The 24,097-nt window shown below is 33.0% G+C and overlaps 1 protein-coding gene across 1 annotated transcript in view; it reads left to right on the top strand.

The window, feature by feature from the left end:
* Nucleotides 1–19,461, top strand: part of LOC111634628 (arylsulfatase B-like) — a 29,718-nt gene extending 10,257 nt beyond the window's left edge. Inside the window, exons 10-11 of the mRNA XM_023379457.1 lie at nucleotides 16,531–16,691; nucleotides 19,078–19,461. Coding sequence (XP_023235225.1) covers nucleotides 16,531–16,691; nucleotides 19,078–19,461 — 545 coding nt within the window. The remainder of the gene's footprint in view (nucleotides 1–16,530; nucleotides 16,692–19,077) is intronic.
* Nucleotides 19,462–24,097: the final 4,636 nt, after the last annotated feature.

Genomic DNA, 24,097 nt, shown 5'->3' with positions numbered 1-24,097 from the left:
ATAGTTTAAGGACCATTATATCTATCGACTCTGGTGTAAAAGAGGAGACATTTTAGTTGCTAAATCGCCATTTTCCCGAGGCTGCACTATTTTTACTTTTTGTATATTCTGTACTTTTAAAATTTTACCAAATAACCGGGACAAAATGACAAACTGGCCGGGACGCATAAACCGCATCATCAAATCAGGACAGTCCCGGTCAAAGCGGGACGCGTGATAAGCCTAACTAATAGGACTTAAGTCTTGGGCCCCCAGTTTTTGTTAATTTTTCCCGAACGACCGAGTGTCACGTCACGTTCGAGAGACAAGTCCGTGGGTCACGTCTTGGTAAAAGACATTCGGACTTGACACCTTTTCCCGGACGGTCACGTCCGGGAAAAGATGTCAAGTCCGAACGTCTTTTCCCAAGGAAGACTTTTCTCAAGTCCGAACGTCTTTTCCCAAGGTGTCAAGTCCGGGTGAAAAGTGTCTAATCCGGTAAGAATGTCGCATCCGGGCGAAGAGGAGGAAAATCGAAGAGGATCACCGCCTAGGCCAAGGGAACCACAACCGTCCGCAGCAACAAAACCACAGATACCACGGTCCCTCGACTTCGGCGGCTCTCTCCTACCATTCCTCCCCGTTCCGACTTCCGCAAGGCAGTGGCGTCGCCTCGCGGACGAACAGGCAGAACACTACCGAACGGAAAGAGTCAACTCGGACGAGCCGTCACTTTCTACATCCTGCGCAGCAAGACTGTGGCCATATGACCTCCGAAGTGGCCGGATGACCCCCGAAGACCTTGGCCAAGTGCGTCAGATCCAGTGTAGCGTGGCGTAATCCCTACTCCGGGAGGATGCCACGCCACGCGCACTTGGGAAAGGTCATCTTCGCCCGCTGCCTCTCGCTTGTCCATCCCACGCTCCTCCAACGTCTCTTCGGGCGCGGTAGGAGTCCAACAAAGTCGTTCCGCGCCGTCCGAGAAACCCCCCCTCCGGCGCAACGGCCTTCCTCCACCGGAACAGCCGCCAAAACCGCACCAATCTCTTCATTCTGTAAAAAAAGAAAATTTGCAATTAGTCGAGTGAAAACAAAAGTTTAAATTAATAAAGCCAAAAGCTTAAACAGAAAGACAAAATGCTCATCGCAGCTTCCTTTCTAAATCAAACATTCGAATCGAAAACGAAAACGATAGGCCGAGATGAGTTCTCGCGACGATTCTTCCGGGAATATTAAATAAATTCTTACGTCTAAGGTGAATATGGACTAACAAGTAACTCAAAAATCTCTTTTCTTTTTTTGAAAATTCTGGAAACCGCAATAAAAGCACACAATTTACGAACGAAAGAAAAGCACGCCCGACTCCGAGCCAGTAGCGTAGCGTGGGTGTCAGCCGCCCGGGGCAGAGGAAAATTTCGCTGCCCCCTTATTTAGGTATCCAATTTAAAAGACTAAACTTCAGTTTCGTCACAGAATAAGTAATTAAAAATTCCGGGCTTATTTCAATCTGTCCGAATCGTAGGTACGACAAAAATATGAAATAAAATGGTTTAAATTTTTACAAGATATTATTATTATTTATTGTGAAACCCATGAAATTTATTTTTGCAGCCCCTGCCGCCCCACTACGCTACGCCACTGTTCCGAGCACAAACACAGTCGAACTGCGAATCGTCATTTGTGACGAATTTCGAACAAACGTTAAAAGACGCGTTAACAAATTTTAAAGCTTAATAACTCCTTTGCTTTTTGTCCAAAATATATGGAATTATTCAGAGAGGTTTGTGTATTAAGGGAATTGATGCTATTAAATTTTGGTTATTAATGGTGAAGAAAGTGGAGAGATAGAGGAGTGGTGTGTCATATCTCGAGTATGGTCGGATTTAATGATGATTTTACTCGCTGGATTTTTTTGAAGTTGACGTCCGGATAGCCGAATCAGTTAAGGCGTTAGCCTATCACTCTGTGAAACCCTGTTCTAATTTGGACAGGCGTAAAATCTAAGGAAATTTTCTTGGGCTGTATTTCCCTGTCTCTCATTATACCATCTGTCCGAATTAGATCCAGGATTCTGTCTCTATTCTATACTTAGCTCAATCCACATTAGGAATATAAAAAGGAATTCTTAGTGTTCACAGGGCGAAAATTAATATTAATATTATAAACAAAATAAAAGGATCTATTTAAATTATTTGCAAATACAGTAGAGCCTCGATTATCCGACCTCGATTAACCGACACCTCGGTTAACCGACCGTCCTAGTCGGAAAATTTCAAATGTCTGCTAGTAATGTGGCGCTACAATATTTGGCTATATCTTGGCTACTTTAATATTATTTTTACGTGTTTTAGCTGACAACACTCATTCGACCATGAAAGAGAGCCAGTATTTAAACGTAGCTTAATTTTCTAATTTTTAACGATACAATAGCTACGATTGTTATTTAAAAAATTTTTGTTATGCTTAACATCGATGAAAATTCAACGCAAAGTAGGTTAATAGCGATATACTTATATACTAATTACATGGGATATAATAATATACTACACTAATAATGGATTTTTTCATACTTTTCGGTTATCCGACTTTTCAATTATCCGACCAACCCCAGTCCCCAATTAGGTCGGATAATCGAGGCTCTACTGTATGTAAAATTTTTTCCAGCTTTGTTTATAGGTGATTTGCATCTGTCTATTTCCAGTGTCATGAGGCTTCTTTCAGTTTTGCATCTGGGTCCTAGGGTGGCAATTTAGCATTCTTAAGATTGATCATATTCAATTGGCAGGAGATTTGGATAATTGTGGCAGTATGCCTCATGACAATCACCTAGCAAATAAAACTCTTAGACCTACCAACAGTTAAATGTTCAAGTTTATTTCAGAATTTAAAAATATAGATGCCATCTTCAATTCTATCATATTCAATCACCAGGAACAAAACATATTTACTTTGCAGAAGCAACCTTTTATTAGAGGCTACACCTCTGAAAAATTCATGACTGCTGATATCAGTTAATGTTTTATATAGTTTTGCAAAAGTGTAGCCTCTAATAAAAGGAAGACTGTTTTGTTCTTGGTGACTGGATATGACATAATTGAAGATGACTTGGTTGCTTCTTATTTTTTAAATTGTAAAAACACCAATTGCCATTTTAATTGAAATTTATTTCATAACTTTTTGAAATACAATATTTTGAGTTCATCCTTTCAAGGTAGACCAATCATTGTGATCTGGATGTGAAATTTTTACTGCTACAGTTTTTACGATCAGAATCAGGAAAGGGCCACATTTAATTACCCACAATGAGTGGAGTTGCTTCAAAATACAAAAACGAAAAATGTCCGAAGAAAACTGTTTCAAAACAATTGGGAAAAAGCATATATCGTTGTGCCAAATAAATACGATTCGGCAACTGGTTTGATTTGTCGCTAAAGTGTAATATTTGAGTCGGAGCGTTAACGAATCCTCTTCTATGTGGCTCACAGAATTGTGTTTTTTTTCCTCAAAATTTGATCGAGCGATTTTGATAAAACTTTGTCATCTTCCATTAATAACCATGAGGAATCCGAATATAAAATAAAAAATGGTAGTCCATGACTTCGTTTTCGAGATAGAAGTGACAATGTCGAGCTCTCTGACGCGATTGACTGCGTCAACGTAAATTAAAGGACAAAAATTAAAAACCAGCATTGTGCGGCCCAATGAAAAATTAGCGAGCGAAAAATTATCAAAACAGAAGTAAAAAGCAAATGGCATTCATTGCTTTGTTCCTGGATTGTCTCTCCGTGACTGCAAGTGCAAGATTCCTTAAACCTGTTGAGCACTTGCCGTGGTGGCAAGTGCTCAACAGGTTTAAGGATTACTGCTATCTTTCCGGATCCCCTCAATTCTATCGCAATCACTATCCTTTTGCTGCTGGAGTTTTTTGGTATTTGCGTGTTTGTATTAGCTTCATTCAGATTTACAAACTGTTAATTTATATTAAAAATGTTCTTTTATGATTTATCGAATGTTATACAGTCGACCCCCCTATAAGATCATAGATACGTTCCATTTTTTAGGAATCCGTTTTCTTACGAGTCGTTCCAATCACAGCCCGACACGTGTAAAGTTTACGGACTACGGCTGATTGAAAGGTTTTCTTCCATAAAATTAATCGATTCTAGACTAATCCGACTCAACATTTCCAAAANAAATATGTATAATTTTTTGGGGAATAATCCGTATAAACTATGTTATAAACAAAAAATTGTATGATGACTTACCGAGTGTGCACCGTTCGACGTCGCCATTGCTCAAGCTTGTTTTCGTCGCGGAGCAACGCACCAAACCCGTCCGCGATTTCTGATAACTTATTTTTCTGCGAAAACTTCCTTGAACTTCGGAGACATCATTAATATAAATAATTTTAATCGCCGTTGAATAAGAAATGTTTCTTTCACAAGAAATGTATAAAATTACAGTACTGTATTAGACTTACGGTATTTAATTTACATACTGTACAGACGATAGTTCTTCTAAACTCTCTGTAGCGTAGTGTCAGGCAACGGAAAACATATATATATTTATAATAAAGTTTCAATAAATTAAGTTAATATATAATTATATATACTTAATATATAATTATATGTACAGTACCTAATTTATATATAATACTGTACAGACGATAGTAATCTCTCTGTAGCGTGGCGCTACGGACGGCAGAAAAGTAGTTCGGCTGCCGATGACGTTTTACGTAATTATAGGAGTTTTTACCGGTTTTTACGGATACCGTTGCAATTTTTTCGCAGCTTTATAGGAATCGTAATTATAGGGACCGTAATTATAGGGGGGTCTACTGTATTTAAATACAATATCTTTCTTTTATTGATCATCTCAAGTTTGGTATGACATACTTTAATTAAACTGAATTTCTGGTTAATGGGGAATTCAGTGTTATAAATGAAGGTTCTATTAAAAGTCGCATTTAAATTTACGGCAGCTTGCTTTAACAGTTATATTTTAGGAATCTATCAGATGGTTGTAAAGGCGAAATTTAGAAATTTTTTTTTCTAGAAATGACTGGAAAAACTGTTCTAGAACGTTCGATGTTGGTATATAAGTAGATTAACCAGGGTGCATTTCATCAAATATTTCACTAGAAATAGACGCATCGATAATGTCTGACAATACGAAATTTTCGAAATAACACATTCGCGTGTTATTTCTCTATCACTAATAATGGATTTTTTCATACTTTTCGGTTATCCGACTTTTCAATTATCCGACCAACCCCAGTCCCCAATTAGGTCGGATAATCGAGGCTCTANTTAATTAGTTTGCCCTCTTATCCCAAGTCTTGTAATATAAATTACTCCTAAGTTTGATAAAATATAACTTTACGGTTTAAGTTTTTCTCATAATAAATGCATCTGAGTAGTGAATAACTTGTTTATTTTATTTTATTTTATAGATTATATTGTTTATAGATCGTATTTACAATTAATTTTAAGTAATTTACTAATTTAAGAGTATATATGAATTGTAACTATTTATACGACCACAATGCAGAAGGCTTGCGATCTCATTTGCAAGGCATTTGGCAAAGACACAGTCAACAGGCAAATCTGCTACAATTGATTCAAGATTCAAGTATAGAGATTTCTCGCTTCAAGATGAACCCTATCCAGGCAGCAATTCCACCATTAATGGTGACATTCTCCTAAAACTGACAGACGATAATTTTCTGATGGTCATCATCAGAAAATTAGCACAACAGCTTGAGGGTTCCCGTACAATCCAAAAATCGACGAAGTCCGATACCATCACAACAATGCACTAGAATATAGAGCAAAACGACATTAGAGAAGCTGATCAGTCTAAGATGTAAATTTAAATGTTGTTGTTTAAGAGTTAAATAACATTATTTAAATTTAAATCTCTCAAAACATTACTCAAAGCAAGTTCTAGTTGTGTTGAAACTAACTTTAGTAGAGTTCATGACATTGGGAAGATTCATTAATATCTACTTCAACACTAAATTTATAATTTCTGTAGTTAATAGTCTAATAAGAGTTTTTACTCATTTCCAATAATTTGTACAGAGCGAAAGTATACAATTAAGTTTGACCAGTGATCTAAATTGAATAAATTAGACTTATTTATTTTATTATGTTTTATAGATAACATTGTTTATATAAGTAGATAGTAAATTACTGTACTTAATTAACTTCAAATACGACTTTATGAGAATGTAGTAGCCTAACTATTTATATTTTATATTCTGAATTCGAAAGATGTCTTGATTANTCTTAAACAACTGCTATTTCCTTAGAATTTTAGTTGTTTTCCATTATAGAAGTACTTACTTTATAAAGATATCTTCTAACTTAGTCACCAGTACTAATAATAACAATAAATAACTTATTCTGGTGACAAAACGTTAATAATTCTTAAACGAATGCTTTCGACCTTACCTAAGGTCTGCTTCAGGTTATAGAATAATTCTAAAACCAGAATGCTAGGAGTAAAACTTTTTTTAACATTAAATTTAAAATATTTCGAACATATAAAAAAACAAAGAGTTAACCTGTTGTAAATATAAAATTTCACTATATACATATAATGCAACCCCTGGGTAATTATTTGAGGGTGCAGCATACCAGTAAATAATATCAGCTGAAGCAGACTTTTGGTAAGGTCGAAAGCGTTCGTTTAACGAATTATTAAAGTTTTGTCACCGGGAATAAAGATTATTTATATTTATAAAATATAATTTTAGACACTTATTTAAATTACAATATAATATATAGACTTATTTTACGTAAAAATTGCACATAAATAAATATCGAATAAAGTAAGCTAATTTTGAATAATTTTATAAATAAAAGAGAAATTCTCTGTTATTTCGTACCGTTTCTTTCTTCTATTTCCTATAGCAGCTATAGTTACCGTGATATACTTTGATTTCTCCTACTGTCGTTATTATTCTAATATAAACCTTATCCAACGAATTGAATAATCGAAATATTCACATTTATTATAGTGTGTTCAGCAGCTGTTTTTTTTAAAAAGTAGGCGTACACTTGTTATTTCGTTTAAAAGTTTATGTTGTTTAAAAAGAATTTCATATAGAGTGAAGCGTCGAAAATTCGGACTAACTGGGACAGGACCTCATCCGGATTTTCAAATAGACACCCGCGTGTAAATTACCATTTCAAAGAATCACTGTATTTAAACATAAAATACACTAACAATAATTTTAAAATTAAAAACCTGTCGAATTCTGAATGAATGTTAGAACATCAATAACATCATTGAATTATTTTGCTAAGTTGTTTACGAATGAATTATAATTGTTTTATTAATGAATGTTACATTTTTAACATTTTAAGTGAAGGATAAAAGTTGAAGACAAGATAAAGGTTGATAAATAATTTTAAGAACTCTATAATAATAAATCTTTTATAAGTCCTATATGTTGTTATTTCATTATGTAATTTTTACATTTTCTTACAGAAATAAATATTTATACTCTTTTATTTCAGTTTAATGCTCAATTCTTTTCAATTATGTTTCAAATATGATTGGTATTACTAGAACATTTTTTTTTTAATTTTAAAGAATTGATTTGATATAAATTCTAGTTTTATGTATATACATACCATAATACATGTTTAGTAATTATTACACTATAATATAGATTTGTTTTAAAAAAAAGGAAGAAAAAAAGAGCTAGAGAAACAAGAACATTTGTATTATGTTCGAGTTTTCCTCATCAGATGTTTGTTGCATATTTATCTTTTCTTGTATAAAAGTATGAAGTAATAGACGTTAGTAGGATTTGCTCGAAGACACAAGTAAAGTACGTATGCATTTCAACTTATCAACTTTAATGTAGTTTAATTAATTTTTTTTAACAAGCATAATGCATATTTCAGGTATTTCAAAGCTCATATAGCAGTAAATATATCTAGCATTTTTACTTGCATGTATATGCGGTTTGAAGCTCGTATAAATCCGGCCCTTAGTGAATATTGTTTTCATTGTCCCCTATATTCTTAATTAGTCTGCCCTCTTATCCCAAGTCTTGTAATATAAATTATCCCTACGTTTGATTAAATATAACTTTATAGTTTAAGTTTTTCTCATAATAAATGCATCTGAGTAGTGAATAACTTGTTTATTTTATTTTATTTTATAGATTATATTGTTTATAGATCGTATTTACAATTAATTTTAAGTAATTTACTAATTTAAGAGTATATATCAATTGTAACTATTTATATTTTATATTCTGAATTTTAAAAAAAATATCTTGATTAAAATTTTTTCATAGTATTATTTTGTTCTGTAATAAAATTATTTAAATAAACAAATTCCATATTTTTAAGTTTCCGGATTATGTTGTTTAATGCGTCTCCATGTGAGTCTGTTCCAAATATGAATATTAATAGGTTTATTACCCTGTGATCTTATCTGTGTACCAGTTGTCGTGTGTATTTAATAATAATTTACTCAACAATAAATTTATTCCAAAGTTTTAATTAGTATTAAAGATAAAATCACAAATCGTGAACTTGATTAGGATAAATGAATATTAGATAGTGAACGTAAGTATAATTACTGTAAAAACTAAAAGTACCACCTCGTATTAATAATTGAAAGCCATGCTTGCTACGTGCTCCATTTATGTGCATTTTCTGAAAAATAAGTGAAAAAATCGAATGTTTTCTGTTTCTGACTTGCAGAACGTTTTACTCAAGCTTGTGTTTACTGTGGCCTGGAATATCTTAATATTAGCGGACGACTTTTGTTTCTTGTAAATACTGTTTTAAAAGCTTGGATAATGAGTCTAATTTGTAATCGGTCCAAAAATAAAGTAAGTTCTAGTAGAGAGTTATCAATATACTGTTCGCTAACTAACCCACACCTTAAGAATGAGATGGTGAATTAGCAAAAAATTATATTTTATTTTTTCGAATCTGTTTTTTGGAAAAATTCGTTATTTTGCTCGTTATTGTGTTGTTTATTATGATTACCTATTCAGTCACTTTTTTAAAATAAAATTTATCTTTACAATCACAGCTTCCGGAACGTTTTTTCATCATCTCACTCTCATTACCTATATATTATTTCGAATATACGAAAGATGGCAAACTGTAGCACGTCGGGAGATATCATCTGGCACATAATATATCATGAAATTTCGGTTTATCACCTGTTGTCCTTTTTAAATCATTCTTTTCCTTTATCACCTGATTATTTTTTTAAAATCAGCTTCTTTATATTTATTCTACTTAAATCATATTTATTTAATTTCTTTAAATATTTTAATTCGAAGTCAAGCCTCGAAGCGCATAAACATTTTTAAAGATAAGTATATTTACTACATGATACATGGAGGCAAAAATAAGTTCGTCATCTCTGGTCTATGCAAAGAAATCATTTCGGATGATAATTTTTATTTTTTCGGCTCTGTTATATATAATAGAGGAAAAGTATGGCAATCGGTCAAAAAATGTCCACCCCAAGATTTTTCACATTTTTGGACTCAGGAAACCTTGAAACGTCGAGAAATGCAGAAAAATTCGGGGGGGGGTTTCAGTATATATGGAAGTTAGCTTGTGTTTGTGTGTCGGGGAGAACGATTTTGTTCACCCTCTTTTTTTTAAGCTTAATAATTCCTGTGTTTTTTGTCGAAAATTTCTGAAATTTTGCAGGGAGGTTTGTTCATTAGGGGGATTGATGCTATTAAATTTTGGCGGTTAAAGGTCGACAGGGTGAGGAGATAAAGGGAGTCGTGTGTCATATCTCGAGTAGGATCGACTTGACGATTTTATTCGTTACTGGAATTTAAAATTTTTAATAATACATGGTGTCCCAAAAAATATACTCACTCTTTGACTAGCCATTACTAATATATTAAGTTTTGATATAGGTGTTTATCGAAAATACAAGTCTAATAAGTTAAATTTTAATAAAATTTAATGGCATTATAGGAAACATTAGTCTTTTCTCCTAGCCTTATTTTACTCATTCTTGTGTGTTCGCAAATGTTCAAACTGATTTCTACCATTTTCCACCATGTGTGTTTACTGTACACAAAACATATCGTAACATTAAAAAGACAAATATTTAAATATTATATTTTCATTAATAAAAATATGTTTAATTACACTTTATTAGTAATAAAAAAATTTTGTCGGAGTAAAATTTGCTTTTACTCGTGTGCTTTTTTAAATTCGGATATTTTGAACGCAGTTAGCCATTTACTGTGTAATTTCTCATCTCGTGGGAAAAACGAGGATTACATTACCACTTTTCTTTATTTCGCACTGTGGAATTATACACCCGTTTTGTATTTCATGAAATATTCATCGATACAGTACAATAAATATCTTCTTTCTTATCAACATACGTTAAGTTAATTTTGCTAGCAGCCGCGGTTTGACACCACCAAAGATTTTATTCGCCAGTCAACATAATTTTGTATCTTTTTAATCGTTATTAAAATTTATACAGCACAGGTACAGCTGGCATTAGTGACATTAGTATACGAAAGAGGGGGATCCTCCAGGTACCACTCAGAGATATGACCTGGAGGTGGAAAAGATGATGAAAGAAGAGAGGTACAGCTGGCAGAGACAACTACAGCAGAACCAAAATAACGGATTATTCCGCCTGGTTATACTTCTGTACAGTGCTTTAGCCACGTTGGGAACCACGGGGTTAGATCACGTGAATGAATTTCACACTATGTACATTTAGCTAATATTACCTTCAATTTTTAAATATTTTGATATCCTCAATTTATCTTTAGCTAAATTCTAATTTTCATTGATTTTCAGTGAAATGTAGTTTATATTCCGCACATGTGACATTCGATCCACCTTCTTCTTTTTTGATAAGGTTTCGTAAACTTAAGGATAGATCAATATTAAATAAGAAATGAAATCGGTAACACATCGGTAATTATTATTTAAATACCTGTTTATTAATCTTTATTGTTTATCTGTAGAATATTAAAATCATTAAAATCAAAAAGACTTATATAAATTAATTTTACTCGCTTTTTCCTTTAATCTATGATTCTAATGTTTTAAATTATGTTTTATGTGTTGTAACGTATTCACTGAAAAATTTCTAACCTTAATGACAAATTTTGTAATTTTTACTTTTTATTTTTGACTCTTGGCGAAGGGAACTCTTTGTATAACAGTAAACTGAGTCGTGTTCAGCATCGCAGAATTCTAGTTACGCTGCAATGTTAAAATATTCTTCCGTTTAACTTCATTAATAAAAAAAATATTATTCTGTGATAAGTAGGCTTATTTAAATGATAAATATTAATAAAATTTGTGTTTTTGTGAAATTTAAATTTTGTTTTCTTTTTAACAATATTATTTGTTATTTATTTATTTATTTATTTATTATGCATACTGAATACATTCCTTGATGCAGGGAGCAATACCATCTCCCAAAAACAAATCACTTAAATACAATAAACATAAAATCACAGACAAAAATATACAATAATGAATTATATAAGTATTGACGTAAATTTTAGATTAAGGTTTAAAATTAAAATTTAATATTTAAAATTTGGGAGCATCTGTCAATAAAAGTAAAAAAATAATAATACCAATGAATAGAAAAATAATTTAATTATTAATAAGAATATTGCTTATCTATAAAAAAGGAAAATATTAGTATCGATGACACAACACTGACGATTCCAATATTATTTGTTTAGTTAAATACAACTATGTATTTTCCAAATGTATTTATCTCGATTTAGATCGTATACTGTTTATTACAGTCTCCGAACTAACATAAGAACTGTATATAAGCCTTATACGTACAGAAACCTTTTCTATGAAATTAAATNAAAAAAACACCTTTAAAACACGTATGTAATAGAAATCGGTAGCCTTTCGCTACAGGCTATAGGAAAGATCTATAGCCCTGTAGCGGAACGTGTTCGAAATCAAACTACGCCAATTGTTCCTACCCAGAAAGCAAAGACAGATCGTTAGAATTATGACTTCACTAACTTCGTTACATTTTATCACAGATCAAAGAAATTCATCATACTAACTCTTAGCACCCAACTGCATTTTTTATTTCCAATTAAACTATTTATTCTGTCTCCCCCCCGCGTGGGATTTCGAAAAATCCCTTTTTAGTGTACGTTTGATAACTGTGTACGAAATTTCAGCTTTTAACTTGGGCTCTGCGCTTATTATTATCATTATCAACCCATCTCGATTATAAGACTAGGTGCAGATAAACGTCTTATAAAGGTAAACTTTGTCTTAAACAACTGCTATTTCCTTAGAATTTTAGTTGTTTTCCATTATAGAAGTACTTACTTTATAAAGATATCTTCTAACTTAGTCACCAGTACTAATAATAACAATAAATAACTTATTCTGGTGACAAAACGTTAATAATTCTTAAACGAATGCTTTCGACCTTACCTAAGGTCTGCTTCAGGTTATAGAATAATTCTAAAACCAGAATGCTAGGAGTAAAACTTTTTTGAACATTAAATTTAAAATATCTCAAACATATAAAAAAACAAAGAGTTAAGCTGTTGTAAATATAAAATTTCACTATATACATATAATGCAACCACTGTGTAATTATTTGAGGGTGCAGCATACCAGCAAATAATATCAGCTGAAGCAGACTTTGGGTAAGGTCGAAAGCGTTCGTTTAACGAATTATTAAAGTTTTCTCACCGGGAATAAAGATTATTTATATTTTTAAAATATAGTTTTAGACACTTATTTAAATTACAATATAATATATAGACTTATTTTACATTAAAACTGCATAAAAATAAACATCGAATAAAGTAATCTAGTTTTAAATAATTTTATAAATAAAAGAGAAATTCTCTGTTATTTCGTTCCGTTTCTTTCTTCTATTTCCTATAGCAGCTACAGTTACTGTTATATACTTTAATTTCTCCTACTGTCGTTATTATTTTAATTTAAACCTTATCCAACGAATTGAATAATCGAAATATTCGCATGTATTGTAGTGTGTTCAGCAGCTGTTTTTTAGAAAAAGTAGGCGTACACTTGTTATTTCGTTTAAAAGTTTATGTTGTTTAAAAAGAATTTTAGTGAAGCGTCGAAAATTCGGACTAACTGGGACAGGACCTCATCCGGATTTTCAAATAGACACCCGCGTGTAAATTACCATTTCAAAGAATCACTATATTTAAACATAAAATACACTAACAATAATTTTAAAATTAAAAACCTGTCGAATTCTGAATGAATGTTAGAACATCAATAACATCATTGAATTATTTTGATGCGAGTTGTTTACGAATGAATTATAATTGTTTTACTAACGAATGTTACATTTTTAACATTTTAAGTGAAGGATAAAAGTTGATAAATAATTTTAAGAACTCTACAATAATAAATCTTTTATAAGTCTATATGTTGTTAATTCATTATGTAATTTTTACATTTTCTTACAGAAATAAAAGTTTACACTCTTTATTTCAATTTAATGCTCATTTCTTTTCAATTATGTTTTAGGCACGAAAAGTGGATTGTTAAGAAATATGATCGGTATTACTAGAAATTTTTTTTTATTTTAAAGAATTGATTTATTCTAAATTCTAGTTTTATGTATATACATATCATAATACATGTTTAGTAATTATTACACTATAAGATAGCTTTGTTTAAAAAAACGAAGAAAAAAAGAGCTAGAAAAACAAGAACATTTGTATTTTGTTCGAATTTTCCTCATCAGACGTTTGTTGCATATTTATCTTTTCTTATATAAAAGACGTTAGTAGGATTTGCTCGAAGACACAAGTAAAGTACGTATGCATTTCAACTTATAAACTTAATGTAGTTTAATGAATTTTTCAACAAGCATAATGCATATTTCAGGCATTTCAAAGCTTATATAGCAGTAAATATATCTAGCATTTTTACTTGCATGTATATGCGCATATATCGCGGTTTTAAGCTCGTATAAATCCGGCCCTTAGTGAATATTGTTTTCATTGTCTCCTATATTCTTAATTAGTTTGCCCTCTTATCCCAAGTCTTGTAATATAAATTACTCCTAAGTTTGATAAAATATAACTTTACGGTTTAAGTTTTTCTCATAATAAATAAACAAGCTATTTACTACTCGGATGTATTTTATTATATTTTGTAGATTATATTGTTTATAGATCGTATTTACAATTAATTTTAAGTAATTTACTAATTTAAGAGTATATATGAATTGTAACTATTTATACTTTATATTCTAAATTTAAAAAATATCTTGATTAAAATTTCTTCATAGTATTATTTTGTTCTGTAATAAAATTATTTAAATAAACAAATTCCATATTTTTAAGTTTCCGGATTACGTTGTTTAATGCGTCTCCATGTGAGTCTGTCCCAAATATGAATATTAATAAGTTTATTACCCTATGATCTTATCTGTGTACCAGTTGTCGTGTGTATTTAATAATAATTTACTCAATAATAAATTTATTCCAAAGTTTTAATTAGTATCAAAGATAAAATCACAAATCGTGAACTTGATTAGAGTAAATGAATATTAGATAGTGAACGGAAGTATAATTACTGTAAAAACTAAAAAGTACCGCCTCGTATTAATATATTGTGGTAATTGAAAGCCATGCTTGCTACGTGCTCCATTTATGTGCATTTTCTGAAAAATAAGTGAAAAAAATCGAATGTTTCTGACTTGCAGAACGTTTTACTCAAGCTTGTGTTTACTGTGCCTGGAAAATCTTAATATTAGCGGACGCCTTTTGTTTCTTGTAAATACTATTTTAAAAGCTTGGATAATGAATCTAATTTGTAATCGGTCAAAATAGAGTAAGCTCTGGTAGAGGGTTATCAATATACTATTCGCTAACTAACCCACACCTTAAGAATGAGATGGTGAATTAGCAAAAAGTTATATATTATTTTTTCGAATCTGTTTTTCGGAAAGATTCGTTATTTTGCTCGTTATTGTGTTGTTTATTGTGATTACCTATACAGTCAATTTTTTTAAATAAAATTTATCTTTACAACCACAGCTTCCGTTTTTTCATCATCTCACTCTCATTACCTATATATTATTTCGAATATACGAAGGATGGCAAACTGTAGCACGTCGTTAGATATCATCTGGCACATGATATATTATGAAATTTCGGTTTATCACCTGCTTTTTAAATCCTTTCCTTTTTAAATCATTTTTTTCCTTTATCACCTGATCATTTTTTAAAATCAGCTTCCTTATATTTAATCTACTTAAATCATATTTATTTAATTTCTTTAAATATCTTTATTCGAAGTCAAACCTCGATGCGCATAAACATTTTTAAAGATAAGTATATTTACTACATCACACATAGAGGCAAAAATAAGTTCGTCATCTCTGGTCTATGCAAAGAAATCATTTCGGATGATAATTTTTATTTTTCCGCTCTGTTATATATAATAGAGGAAAAGTATGGCGATCGGTCAAAAAATGTGCACCCCAAGATTTTTCACATTTTTGGACAGGAAATCTTGAAACGTCGAGAAATGCAGAAAAATTCCGGGGGGTTCAGTATATATGGATGCTAGCGTGTGTTTGTGTGTCGAGGAGAACGATTTTGTTCACCCTCTTATTTTAAGCTTAATAATTCCTGTGTTTTTTGTCGAAAATTTCTGAAATTTTGCAGGGAGGTTTGTTTATTAGGGGGATTGATGCTATTAAATTTTGGCGGTTAAAGGTCGACAGGGTGAGGAGATAAAGGGAGTCGTGTGTCATATCTCGAGTAGGATCGACTTGACGATTTTATTCGTTACTGGAATTTAAAATTTTTAATAATACATGGTGTCCCAAAAAATATACTCACTCTTTGACTAGCCATTACTAATATATTAAGTTTTGATATAGGTGTTTATCGAAAATACAAGTCTAATAAGTTAAATTTTAATAAAATTTAATGGCATTATAGGAAACATTAGTCTTTTCTCCTAGCCTTATTTTACTCATTCTTGTGTGTTCGCAAATGTTCAAACTGATTTCTACCATTTTCCACCATGTGTGTTTACTGTACACAAAACATATCGTAACATTAAAAAGACAAATATTTAAATATTATATTTTCATTAATAAAAATATGTTTAATTACACTTTATTAGTAATAAAAAAATTTTGTCGGAGTAAAATTTGCTTTTACTCGTGTGCTTTTTTAAATTCGGATATTTTGAACGCAGTTAGCCATTTACTGTGTAATTTCTCATCTCGTGGGAAAAACGAGGATTACATTACCACTTTTCTTTATTTCGCACTGTGGAATTATACACCCGTTTTGTATTTCATGAAATATTCATCGATACAGTACAATAAATATCTTCTTTCTTATCAACATACGTTAAGTTAATTTTGCTAGCAGCCGCGGTTTGACACCACCAAAGATTTTATTCGCCAGTCAACATAATTTTGTATCTTTTTAATCGTTATTAAAATTTATACAGCACAGGTACAGCTGGCATTAGTGACATTAGTATACGAAAGAGGGGGATCCTCCAGGTACCACTCAGAGATATGACCTGGAGGTGGAAAAGATGATGAAAGAAGAGAGGTACAGCTGGCAGAGACAACTACAGCAGAACCAAAATAACGGATTATTCCGCCTGGTTATACTTCTGTACAGTGCTTTAGCCACGTTGGGAACCACGGGGTTAGATCACGTGAATGAATTTCACACTATGTACATTTAGCTAATATTACCTTCAATTTTTAAATATTTTGATATCCTCAATTTATCTTTAGCTAAATTCTAATTTTCATTGATTTTCAGTGAAATGTAGTTTATATTCCGCACATGTGACATTCGATCCACCTTCTTCTTTTTTGATAAGGTTTCGTAAACTTAAGGATAGATCAATATTAAATAAGAAATGAAATCGGTAACACATCGGTAATTATTATTTAAATACCTGTTTATTAATCTTTATTGTTTATCTGTAGAATATTAAAATCATTAAAATCAAAAAGACTTATATAAATTAATTTTACTCGCTTTTTCCTTTAATCTATGATTCTAATGTTTTAAATTATGTTTTATGTGTTGTAACGTATTCACTGAAAAATTTCTAACCTTAATGACAAATTTTGTAATTTTTACTTTTTATTTTTGACTCTTGGCGAAGGGAACTCTTTGTATAACAGTAAACTGAGTCGTGTTCAGCATCGCAGAATTCTAGTTACGCTGCAATGTTAAAATATTCTTCCGTTTAACTTCATTAATAAAAAAAATATTATTCTGTGATAAGTAGGCTTATTTAAATGATAAATATTAATAAAATTTGTGTTTTTGTGAAATTTAAATTTTGTTTTCTTTTTAACAATATTATTTGTTATTTATTTATTTATTTATTTATTATGCATACTGAATACATTCCTTGATGCAGGGAGCAATACCATCTCCCAAAAACAAATCACTTAAATACAATAAACATAAAATCACAGACAAAAATATACAATAATGAATTATATAAGTATTGACGTAAATTTTAGATTAAGGTTTAAAATTAAAATTTAATATTTAAAATTTGGGAGCATCTGTCAATAAAAGTAAAAAAATAATAATACCAATGAATAGAAAAATAATTTAATTATTAATAAGAATATTGCTTATCTATAAAAAAGGAAAATATTAGTATCGATGACACAACACTGACGATTCCAATATTATTTGTTTAGTTAAATACAACTATGTATTTTCCAAATGTATTTATCTCGATTTAGATCGTATACTGTTTATTACAGTCTCCGAACTAACATAAGAACTGTATATAAGCCTTATACGTACAGAAACCTTTTCTATGAAATTAAATTAAATTTTAATTACACAAAAGTATATAAAATAAGTAAAACTAAATAAATTAACTAATTTGTCAACTTTTTAAGACGCGTATTCGGAAAATATACTTATTTATATAACGGATTTTCGGATTCAATGGACACACCTTCGCCCGAATTAGTTCGTTAAATCGAGGTTTTATGGAATTTACAAAAACTTTTAAAACTAAATTATACTTGTAAAACATAGCCTATATCTAAATTAAATTGTAATGTTTTTCAAAAATCAAAGATAATATACTGATACACCTTTGCATTTTAAGATTGATTTTTAAAATTAAAATAAGTAAACATTATAAACATTGTAAACATTAAATTTAAATTAGTTATTTTTATATTCGAAATTAATTCATTTTGTTTTCTTTAATTTAAATTTGTTTATACCTTATACAACTAAATGCATTTCCTCGTAGTAAAATAGAACGGTCGTCAACCTTTAAACGTTATTGTATCAATATATTGATATAAATATGATGAATAAATATTACGAAAAAATTTCATTTTTTAAATATGTCAGAACTTTAAATTTTACTGGTGTAATCAGGAAAACATAAATATATAATATGGTTTTATATTTAAACTTTATAAAAAATTTTTATCTTATATAACTTCATAGGAATTTCAAACGTATTAATATCACACACAAGAATCTTAATGAAAAATGTCCTGTTATAATATTTCGGGGTAGACGATACTTAAATTAAAAATACCCTGTGTGTTATGCGAAAAATTATACATGTATACAAATTTTGAGTCTACGCTGCTATATAAAGGACATTAGATAAGATTTTAGTAGTTAGATGTAACAAATAAAGTAAGGTTCGAAAGAAGTAGTGAGAGAATTAAGTCGATGGAAATGATTTTTGCTTAATCTTTGCATCATTTGGCCACGAAAATGAAAAAAATAAATAAATATATTTGTGTGGAATAGGAGAATCAATTTAGTTTTTTTATTGTCGTTAAGCAATTGTTATCATTGTTACGATATACATTGTCGTTTGCATTGTTGAAGGTTAAATGGCGATTTTTACAATAAAAATGGGGATTTTAGGGGGTTGGAAAGGGGTTACATTGTTGTCGACCAAAAAAATTGGTTGACAACTGCAAGAAGCGTGTACATGTGTAAAAAAATGAAACGACGGACTAAAATACAGTCCGGTGCATCGTTTGTGTTTATGTTATTTCTATTTTTGGTTTATTTGTGATCGAAAGGGTTCTTCCAACGGGACAGTGGGCCCCAGGGTCGCCGATAAAACGAAAATCCAAAAGGGGGTCCGTAGGGCGGCTCAAGAACGGGATATGCCCTGGAGAGCGGCCCTGCTACCAAAGGGGACTGCAGGGCGGAACCGGAATCCGTATCTTAATCCGGATGTAATCGACGAACTGCGGGTTCAGCGCAGGGCGCCAGATCCACCCAACGAGCAGGCAGTTGTCCCGGGAAACCCTCCCCCGCTGAGCAAAGTGGCTCGGATCCCGCTAAGTACCACCGTCGGTCATGTGAGGATGACGCCCTCGGGGAGACACCACCGTGAGGATTGTCCCCCTTTAAAGGACGCGGTGTACCCGAAACTAAACTCGCACGGAGGTTGCCCTTAAGGTGAAAGGTTACGACCCTCGCTTTGCCCGTGATCTGTCAGGATGACACGAGAAAGCCTGTACCGTATGGGGGTCGCGGTTTGCTGGACGCAAAGACTCACACAGAGACCGTAAGTCCACAGTTAACGCGTTTATTTGTATGGAAATACATGCTTACAATGAGTTACACCAACGTCTGGTCGGAAGTCGAAAGGCTCGCCGGACAGCTCTATAGATCGTCGGAGAGTGGACAGCACAACACAAAGGAGGAGAGAGTCCTCTTCTTCCGGGTCGTAAGTAGAGGCTTGGACGTTGGATGGTTAGAAGTCTTCGTTGGGAAGTTAAGTCCCAAATCTCTTCCGTATGCTTCTTGGGTAATCTCTGGGTTCTTCTGGGTTATTTTGTATCCACTCGTATAAAACCGTCTTTTTTGATCCCCAACTCGCAACCAACTCTCCCCGTGTCCTTGGGACCTCGGGCTTTTATAACCTTTTCTCACCCGAAATCCCGACGTTTTGGTTGGTCCGAAAGTTGGTCCCTCTGCGCTTCTATTGGTCCCGGGTCGGGACCAATAGAATCGCGTCCCTGTTGCCAGGGGCGCGATTCGGGCCGAGGGGTCGCCGAGATGACCCCCGTCCGGGCCGTTCTCCTCCGGAGTCGGGTCAAGCCCTTTCCCGGATGACGGTCTCGTAAATTGTCACCTAATGTCTATTTTTCGGTCCCGGAGAGGAGGAAGCTGTCTCAGCCGCCGCCCCCTCTACAGGAGTGTCAGCAGGACCTGCTTTGAAGTCTCTGTAAGGTGACCGTCCAAAGTTTCCCCGACGGTCGATCCCTCGATCGTTCTCACGATTGACGACCGTGAATCTGTCAATTAGGCCCGGAATGCGACAATTAAATCGTCTCGCACCCCGTTCTTTGGTCACACCGGTCCTTTTTACGTAATAAGTCACCTATATATTGACTTTAGCTCGACAGCCGGTTTCCGTCCGAGGGGGAGTGTGTGTTCCTGGCCTCACAGTCACCTTAACCTGTACCTGCTACGACGAGCAGGAACAAGGGCCTTGCGTGGTAGATGTTTTAAAGTTTGAGCGCTAATCACCACCATTGGTGAGATTAGCTACGCATAGCGTATATCGCACTTCAGTTTCAACTTCATTAGTAACGATATCGCTTCCTGCGCAAGGCTTCCCCTCACGTTTATAATGAAGGGAAGCCTGAGCCCACCTGAGCGCATAGCACGTGTATCACGTGTATAATAAAGGGAAACCTGAGCTTCCGTGGTAGATTTTTTAAAGTTTGAGCGCTAATCACCACCATTGGTGGGATTAGCTACGCATAGCGTATATCGCACTTCAGTTTCAACTTCATTAGTAACGATATCGCTTCCTGCGCAAGGCTTTCCCTCACGTTTATAGTGAAGGGAATCCTGAGCTCACCTGAGCCCATAGCGCGTGTATCACGTGTAAAATGAAGGGAAACCTGAGCTTCCGTGGTAACCTGTTGCATTATAGATTGTAAGCAACAAGCATAAAGTTTTCTATTGTTGACGTTCGGCTTTTATTAAAATTTCTGCACGTTTATTGCTGGTGTTTTACAGCTCTAAACCACTTATTTACAAAATGGCTTCTCGAATTTTAAAACTTTTATTTCAAGTCCGTCTGGAACGTTCTCCTCCTACGAATTTCTTAAAAGTTTCTTCCATAAATCGTCTCACATTTCGTCTTTATCTCGCCATCCAGTAACGAATGTCGGCATTCAAATTTAAAACTCGTTTTCAAACTGAGTTTTCAATCCACAAATTTTTATTTCAACAAAATTTCTTGTATTCCTTAACAATGTTGTCGCTTTGCTTCTTTGTCCTTCTTTCACTTATCGTATTTGCATGTCGACGAAATGTGCGGTGTCATCGGGCAGCGATTTGAAAACATTGTAAACCTATAAATCCCCAATGTTGCCATTTGTCTGGTTGTCTTCCATTAATCTCGAGAACGGACTTAGACAGACAAGAGACGAGATCAAATAAGAAAACCCCAGGGGAAGGATGCCCCGGTTAAATATACAGGAATTCCGATGCAAACAGGAAGTTACGTTATTTCAGTTCAAACATTTTTTCCCGAAAGGTGTTAGGTAGGTGACGTACAACACGACTCTATTCTTAAAGGAAAAGTATGATGTACACGGACAAGCAACTGCTAATTTCAGGCGGAGAGCACATATTTTAAATTAAATAAATTGAAATATAATAAAACATTGCAGCCCGGCAGTTTACAGTTTTCGCCCATCCCTCTTTAGTCTATAAACTATAAAATTGTTTTGTAGCATACAGTTTAGGATTTTTTAAAACAAATATGTAAAATATTAAAATATTTTACAAAGGTACAATCTCCTACATCAATGGCGGTCGCGTTTATTTTTATACATGGCGTGCTTCCTTATATCATCTATTGACATTCCGCTATTCAAATTAATTAAGTTATCATTATTTTTAATCACTACATGTTCTGTAAATTTCCCTAGACATACATCAGGTTATAGAAATATTAATTGTACAGTTATTTTTATTATAATGTATAAAGCAAGGTAATTGGATATTTTTTAATTTAACCTCGAACGGATCACCGGTGTTCTCTCCGCACATAATGTTCTGTTAATTAATTAACTCGTCTGCCGTGTTATTCTGTAATCCGAGTATGGGCTATCTTGTAATTTCTTTTTCAAGATATTGTTCTAAGCTGTAGAAAAAAGAATTGCAAAAAATCTACTAACGGTCTACATTTTCCCCCGGGTTTATGAGTTTTGAATCTAATTTTTAAAATAGGCGTTGTGCTCTTTGATGGATCCAGTGTAAATCGTTTCTCTTTCGCATCTATCCACTTTTCTTTACGGATTTTTATAATTTCTTTATTTATGTGACCGTAGGGTCGGTGTCTCTTTGACACCGCGTCAGGATGTGACACCACCGAGTCTCTCAGGACTCGGAAATCGCGACGAATAATTTTACGTTACGAGAGCGGTCGCGAGTAAGCGGTTGGATTCGAAGTAGAGGTGAGGAGAGAGACAAGGAAGTGATTCACTCTAAATATCGATTAACTAACAATAATGATTTTAATACTAACAAAAGAACATACAGGTATACAAGAGTACCAAGCATGACTACAGGTTCTAATAACATTACTAGACTGTTCGAGAGAGAGTTTACAAACGATTCGCGTGTTGATAAATACCTTGTTAGGAGTCTTGGGGTAGATCTAAGGACTTGGAGGATGATATGTTGATATCCAACCACGGCGTCTTGGAGAGAATAGTTCACAAACAAGTAAGACAGTCCACAAAGAATATCCAACGGATTTCTAAATTTGGCTAACACTTGAGATTTGGTTCGAAGGTGGCAGCGATATTATGTAGTGAGTTCTTCTCGGGAGTCGGACAACTAGACGACGACTGCCCGGATTTGTCATCCCTCTCCCTGGTTATTTGGTTTTCTTCTGGGGTTTTTCCATGAGGTCGTAAATCTTATGGTTCTAAGATTTAATAGACACAGTGCGATTTTAAGTTCGTCCGCGCTGGGCGTGGAAACGACAGGCGCTTCCACCAACGAAATAACGACGTGGCACTTTCAAAGACAAAGTAAATTATTACGTCGGCAAATCAGCCCAAACACTTACAAGTTAGTGGTGATCACGTTGCGAAGACACTTTCCATCGCACTATATAATCCATACCTAGCTAACATTGGAGAGAGAAATATTGCCTATTCAGAATACAAGTAAAATGCCCGGTTAGTAGAATCGCAATTGCCGAAACACAGTCTAAAAGTAGTCGATAGAAGAATAATCACCACAATCAATATATAAGTTATACAGTATTAACGTAACGAAAACTTTTATAAACTATAGGAAAGTTTAAAATATCCATTTGAGAAGCGAAGCAGCTCTTGACGAATCACGCATTTTGTTTTTCAAGTCTTTTTCAATAGCTTTAGTTTTCATTTTGTGCAATTTTGTCCATTTTGTCCAAACATCCAATTAAAAGTAAAAGCAATCTGTGACACACAGATGTCTTACTTCTCATCCATCTGGCCAATGGGTGGTTTTGCTTTATATCTACTAGAAAAGGCGCTGGAAGATGTAGATTTTGTAGATGTAGATTTTAATTTATTTAATAATAATCCCGCCATCGGACGGAAAAATTCAACAAAAAAAAAATTTATAATAAATAAACTTTATATTTCTTAACGAGTTATCAATGACTGCCTGATCCATTAAATCTTGTCAGTAATCCTTAACAAAATGCAGTAATCCTTAAGTTAACTAACAAACTTAAGGATTACTGCCAATGCAGTAATCCTTAAGTTTGTTAGTCTTTCATTTACTAAAACTGCAATAGAGAATTAGGAAAATTACAAATTTATCTCCTAGATAACCTATGTACAATTTAATGCTTAAATGGTTGGTCACGAATGAATTTAGCAATTTTCACTTTTTGTGCTGGCAATGAAGGCTGCATAAATGGTCAATATGTCAATTTGTCAATTTTCATTTATAGTCTCTTACTAATCTAAACTTGATTGCTACAGTATTTAGGTACAGTCCTGTTTAGTAAAGATGAAGTACAGTCGATCCCCCTATAAGACGGTAGATACGTTCCGTTCTTTATGA

This window comes from Centruroides sculpturatus, unplaced genomic scaffold, assembly GCF_000671375.1.
Source record: "Centruroides sculpturatus isolate CEXI.00-Female unplaced genomic scaffold, Cexi_2.0 scaffold791, whole genome shotgun sequence".
Taxonomy (NCBI): Eukaryota; Metazoa; Arthropoda; class Arachnida; order Scorpiones; family Buthidae; genus Centruroides; species Centruroides sculpturatus.
The sequence above is the reverse complement of the archived record's forward strand: the minus strand, read 5'-3'. Positions and strand labels throughout refer to the sequence as shown.